Genomic DNA, 6795 nt, shown 5'->3' on the forward strand with positions numbered 1-6795 from the left:
GTCTTCTCATTCATATGGGAGCAAATGGTGATACCCGATTTGATGTAGCTGATTTGTGGTCTAGTGCCACTGGGAGATTTCTTTATATAGCTACTATGAGCAGAGACAGATTTTAGCAGCTATGCAGAATTATTCGATTTGACGACAGGAATACTAGAGAGGTTCGAAGAGCAAAGGACAAATTTGCTGCTATTCACGCAGTGTCCGACGCTATGAACGAAACATTTCCGCATTATTTCTCTCCTGGTATGCACACAGTTATTAATGAAATGTTATCTCTGTTTAGGGGCAACTATTCTTTCAAAGTATTTATGAAAGAGAAACCAGGAAAATACGGCATCCTTATTCGTATGCTTACTGATTCAGAGACAAGGTATATTCTAAATATGGAGCCCTATGCTGGAAAGAACTGCGAACAATCAAATTCTTCGGCATATGTTGTAAAACGCTTAGTTGCTCCAAGAAACAACTCGGGGCGGAACGTTACAACAGACCGCTACTACACATCAGTAGACCTGGCCGAAGAATTGTGAAACAATCACGGATTAACCCTCGTAGGAACGCTTCAGTCTAATAGAAAACACATCCCTCAAGAATTGAAGACAGTAACCTGTAGGGAGCTCTATTCCAGTAAGTTTGCTTTCACGGATCCATCTACTGGAAATCCTCCAGTAACATTACAGTCGTACATTCCACGTGAGAAACCAAAAAAAGGTGCTTCTTTTCTTGTCTACCCAACATTCAGATGCAACAATTGCCTCTGTTAGTGATCCCAAGAAGAAATTCGTGATCAATCTTTATTACAATGAAACCAAGGTAGGTGTGGATATAATTGACCAAATGGTAAGGAAATATTCAGCAAAACGTTCAACTAGAAGATGGCCTATGTTCATATTCTACACGTTGGTCGATATAGCAGGAGTGAATGGTTTCACTATATTTCGTCTCAATTTTCCATCTTGAAATGAGAAGAAATCCAACAAGAGACGTCTGTACCTTCAAGAGCTTGCGAAGAAACTCACAATGCCATCCATTGAAGAGAGATCAAATAATGCTACAGGTCTTCAGACAAGGGTAATTGTTGCCATGGAGGAAAACTTAGATCGGAAGGTGGCACAAGTTGCTCAAAGCAAGGAAGTGTGTGGTGGTAGGGGAAGGTGCCATATGTGCGCTCGAGAAGCACCTACGAAGAAGATGAAGTACAACAAAGTCAACAAAACAACAATTATTTGTAGTCTGTGTAAAAGACACACTTGTGGAAAGCACAGTAAGAAAACAGTGATCTGTAACAACTGTGAACAAAACACGCAATCTGAAGACAGGGATGTGTAGAACCGTGAGGAAAACTCGCAGTCGAAAAACAGCTATACAATAAGTATATACTACTTTAGAATGTTTATTATGCCACATATTTCTTGCTTGTTTTTTTTTTCATTTATGAAGTATTTATGTACTATGTGATTAGTAATTGTGTATTACGAATGTAAGTTCAAAAATATAGATGTTATTCAAGTCTGTAGTGAGATAAACTTAATCTTAAAAGATGGGCCCAAAATACTCCCCCCCTTCGTAGTCCGCGTTACAAAAAATACCTTCGTAGTGCTAGAGTTAATTCATCTACTCGTTGTTAACCGATTTTAACCGTAAGCAGTAGAGATAATTGTCGTTCTTCAAACAAATTAATACTTTTGTATTGCATCAAAATCAAATCGTATTTACAAAGTTATCTTGCAAAGTATTTTGTTATTATATTATCATTTGTATAAGAAAATCTGCAGTTAATTTACCTCTTTTCTTCCCTCATCCTTGATCGATTTTAGCCCCAATCAATTTAAACAATTGATATATAATAAAGAAAATATACGCCACATGTCACCAAAATGGATTCATATGCACGAAGATTACAGTGGAAAGTTGATTTATTATCTTACAGTATTACGTATTGTTCAATCTTGAAAGATGGGATCAATTTTACCCACGTTTATTCTGCTATTCCTAGTGGATTTCAACTTCAGTCAACACAATTGTTTTCTTCACTTGGAGGAAGTCTTAGCCCAAATTTGATTAAAAGCCGATAATATTTACGAATGAAACGTTGCTTGGTTGATTGGAATCTGACGTTCCTGTTCAGCACAGAGGGTATATGAAACATCAACCTATAGTTTAACGTGTAATCCAAACCACTGTAAAGCCTTCAAATTTCAAGGTTCTCCCACCGGGCAGCGAACTTTGCATCTCGTGCACCTAATATGTAAGCATTAGAAACTTCAGCAGCGGGGAAAGCTTATCGTGACACATATACACGCAAACGCCACTTGTTTGTGCTTGGTTTATTTAAGGTATTATCCTAATTTGTGTGTTTCAAGCTATAAAAACGATACTTGCAAGGATATTGTACGCAGAGGATAACTTTCACAAATACCTTTGCAGAAGACTATTTTCAATGACTTGATTGTGCCACGGACACTGAAATATCACCAACTGAAGACAACACGAAAAATTTAAGATATACACTTGAAAGTGTAAGTGATGCACTTCCAAATATTGCCACTAGATTGAGTATTTGCACAGAGCGGTGGGTGTGAGCATTCACCGAAATTCGGTTATTAAGTGACTATATTTGGAGTTGGAGGTGACAAATCACGAGCAACGTGTATATGTCAAATAGCAGTCTTCCGGGGCAGAAATATACACAAATACCACGTAGAGCTATAGGAACCAGAGGATATGCGTGTCCTGTTGCTCCGTAGAATGTTTGCGGTGTGGATGTAAGTATTTAAACAGAGCAGAGTGGCGTGGCATGTCCTTGCTGAAATTTCAGTGATGATGCAACATGCCTCGTAGCGTGTCCAATTCTGTACCTCTGCTAAGTGATAAACCTCAGTTAAGGGCACTCACTTTGCACAAGTTTTCGAATTTCTCTCCTGCGGGCACTGTCGATACAGACATTCCTATTTAATGGACTAATTTCATCATTGTCCAAAGACTGTTCTCAAGCTAAGTACTATTTAATCGCCATGAGCAGTACACCTTTGTACTTGGACACAGACCATTATGATGCTGATCGGCAGGTGGCACCATACCCCAATTGAAGTCGTTCATCCATCTCGTCACTGTTTGATAGGAGTAAGCATACAAAATGGGAATAAGCACGCTCACCCATAGCTTTTTATAGTTCTACATGTCATTTACGTCGTTCTGTTGCAGAGAATTGCTATCTTGAAGTGCATATGTTGCTCGCCATTCATCATCTCCATTCCAGAACACTGTCACTGAATGAATGAACTTGAGTGCGTGCTCACAGCTACTACTCTGTGCACATAATTTAGTATCAACATTTGCAGTTTCATGTCACATACTTTCAAATGTGTATCTTAGATTATTGGTATTGCCTCTAGTTCTTAAAATAAGTAGTTACCATGACTTAATCAGCCCTCGTATATACATATCAGGATAATTCTTATTTTTCAACTTCTGAGTTTTTTTTATTATCAGCTCATAAAATGGTTCCATATCAGACTAAAGTAAGCTGTGAGAAAATAGCTCAATTGAATAGCATTAAATGGTCCTCAAGCAACCTCAACTAATTAATACATTTACAGTATACAATATCTGGTAAATGTACCTCGCATGTTTGGAACGGCTAGAGGAAGTGTCATCATACCTTAGATAGGGATAACATAAGTCTAATACTATTAATACCGCTATCTTGGATGCAAATTCAAAAGTTTTAAATGGAAGCGGGTCATAAAGTTTCGCAGTAGATTTTCACCACAAATATACATCTTAACTTACTTCAACTTATATTTAGTTATTCAATAGTCATTATCTTTATATTACCTGCTTATAACCTTACAAGGTCCCTTTCCTCACTTTGTATACTTTAGATACATTCAAGTTTTGACATCGCTTGGAGCATAATTTAACACTATTTAATTGAACTAATTTTTCTATTGGGTTACTTTGGTGTGATATTTTTAGGGGTGAGACTCAAAAGAAAACTTAGAAGTCAAGAAATAAAGGCATAAACTTTTTCTTTCGTACAGTTACAAAACTTCAACGTAAATCAATTGCTGCTCATACGAAAGTAGGTATTTTATACAGAAGATGTTATGTAAAATGTTTTCAAACACTTATTAATTTTGCGTTTGTACTTGGTAGAAATAATATTCAATCTCTGAGCACTTTATTTGCTTCCTTAATGACTATACAGCACAGAACATTTTAATTACTTTCCCCTCGTAACATAATAGACGAATGTTGTGTTATTGACCTTCGTTTGCCGGCACTTAAACATATATTCTAGATTCAATTAGTACTTTGGAAATAAACTTAAAAAATAAGAAGAAAAGAAAAATCACTCTTTCATGCAATATCGTTCATAACTAGCTAGAAAGTCTTACAAAGAACTCAACACCTTAACTGATGACTTTCATAAGCTCCGGAGATTGACAGCTAAATGTAATTTTGCTCTAAACTTTACGTATGCAATTCCAAGGAGGAAATTGATCCAGGTAATTAGAAATGTTTGGTTACTTCCTCAGTAACTCGACTTTTGAGATTAAAAATAAATATTAGAAAAAGGAAAGAAAGAAAAATAATATACCTTGGTATATGATTATTTAATAATGAGAAAATAGTTTCTCAATAGAGTGTAGTGACTCATTATAAGAGAAAAATATTATGAGGGAAATATTTGAGTGAGCAATGAATAGTCATGTTTTGTGCACTCATTTTGTCTACATTGATGCAGTTACCAGATTCAGTGGAAGAAGTATTATTACTCATAAAAATGTATGGGTTCAATCACATTCGAGTTTCTCGGTGAATACCTGAACTTTTTGACCCCACCACCACCCAATGGTTACCCATCCGTTTTCTGTGCAAGCTGAATTTCTTCACGTTGAAACTCAAATACCGGGGAGAGGGGTCTTTGATCAAGACACGCCTGTCCCATGGAGAGCCGAAGTTCCCCTCGCAGTCCAACTTTATGTTAGGACTAGCCAATGTTGACTTACTGCCATCATCCATGCTGGTCTCCCGCCAAACGGGCTGTAGCGTATAACCCATGCCTAAGATAAGGTAATAGGATACACCAATTTCGTGGCACACCGAAAGCAGTACCTATCAGTTACACCTACTGGTTACCGGGGACTCCGCTAGAGAGTAGGAGGCTTCCTGCATTTGCATTGTGGCACCCGAGCATAAAGTGAAGTTCACTTCTCGTTAGCACAAGTACAAGCTACCGAATCCCACAGTCTGACTACATCCCGGGAAAATCCAACCCGGCGCAATTCAACCAATGTGTATTGTCTTTTTCAAATTTTTCAAAGACAATACCCATTGCATATAGGTACCGTAAAGACGTAGAAAGGTTCCCACATTTCATTCCGGATACATTATCTGGTCACCATCTGGGATTGAGCATTAGCCATAGCTGCCCGAGTTATAGCTTTCCATCCAATAGGATCAAAATAACATTTATTCAGTGGTTTCTTGCTATCTCCAGGATTGGTGAATGAAACTCCTCCCACTGTAGGATCACCAAATAACATGGGCCTTCCTCTAATTACCCTACTCTAAATTACATGAGCCAATGCTTGATGTAGGAGATTGGTGAGTGCAACCCACAGAACTAGTCAATGTCATTTGGTAGTCAACCGAAGCTTCTTCCTCCGTAGGATTGTCTAAGCAACCCGAGCACGGGCTTGTCTCGGTAACCTCTTTTTTAAGAGTTGTGGTACCACACACACGTTGAAGCTCAGTTTCTACCGAAACCAATGGTATGTGCAGGACGCCATCCCTCTTGCGGTTAAAATAAAGATTAACAAACGTAAACAATTTCACCTAATTGTTCGTGCAACCTGCAACTCTTAAATGTTGTGAAGTTTGCATACTTGCGTTACTCAGACAGATGGTTTTGTAGTATAAACAAAATTACCATAGCCAGAAGGGCCAGAATTGTGGTTAAACATACATATTTCCAACAAATATCCCGAACCCCTTATACATCTTAACATTCTTCGATAATTATTTTAGCGGATTTAAAATCACACAGCCCGAATAAGGAGTTATCTCTGTATATAAAAGAAGAAGTCCCGATGGATTGAGTGATCAACGCTCAGGCCAATCCACTTAAGCTAGAAACTTAAAATTTGGACACGGTATAGGATTTGTGATGTAAAATCTCACTAAGGAAGGATGTCTGGAAAGAGGGGGAATGAAAGATGACACTTTTTATCTTAAAATGACCATATCTCGAAATCTCTGAACGTTAGAGACATGAAATTTGGTATATGAGTTTCTCATTTAAAATAATTGGCCCCTTTTTTCAGCGTTTTTGATATTTGACCAAGAAGGGAAGAAAAAGGAATCAGAAGGAAAATGTATAAGAATTACAATTATTTAGAAATGATGTCTATATCTCGGAAGGTTAGAAACATGAAGTTTGGTACTTCGACTTCTCACTTAAAATTATACACATTGTTCCGTAATTTTAAAAATATTTTCTTAGAAGAGAAGGCGGTAGGAAAAAGGATAGGGTTACAATTATTATAATTGGATGGCCATATCTCGAAATCGTTAAAGTTAGAGTCATGGAATTTTATATTTAGATTTTTCATTTAAAATAATCAAAGGCATGTTTCAGCATTTTTTAAAAATATTTTCCATAGAAGGAATAAAAAAGGCGGAAAAAAGAGTCAAATTGTGATTGTTAAAGTGAAATGGCCATATCACCAAATCCCTTAAGGTTAGAAGCATGAAAGTGGGTATTTAGGCTTTTAATTTAAAATG

At 37.2% G+C, this 6795-nt stretch overlaps 1 protein-coding gene across 1 annotated transcript; it reads left to right on the plus strand.

Moving 5' to 3' along the window:
- Positions 1-212: 212 nt before the first annotated feature.
- On the plus strand, positions 213-533 carry LOC145687230 (uncharacterized). Its single transcript, XM_081760701.1, has one exon. The coding sequence runs from the start codon at positions 213-215 to the stop codon at positions 531-533; it is 321 nt and encodes a 106-aa protein (XP_081616827.1).
- The last annotated feature ends 6262 nt before the right edge of the window (positions 534-6795 follow it).

This window comes from Thermobia domestica, chromosome 6, assembly GCF_964235325.1.
Source record: "Thermobia domestica chromosome 6, izTheDome1.hap1.1, whole genome shotgun sequence".
Taxonomy (NCBI): Eukaryota; Metazoa; Arthropoda; class Insecta; order Zygentoma; family Lepismatidae; genus Thermobia; species Thermobia domestica.

Bases quoted from the DNA above. Each gene is read 5' to 3' on its own strand.
- LOC145687230 (XM_081760701.1), top strand. From the start codon at position 213: ATGAACGAAACATTTCCGCATTATTTCTCTCCTGGTATGCACACAGTT.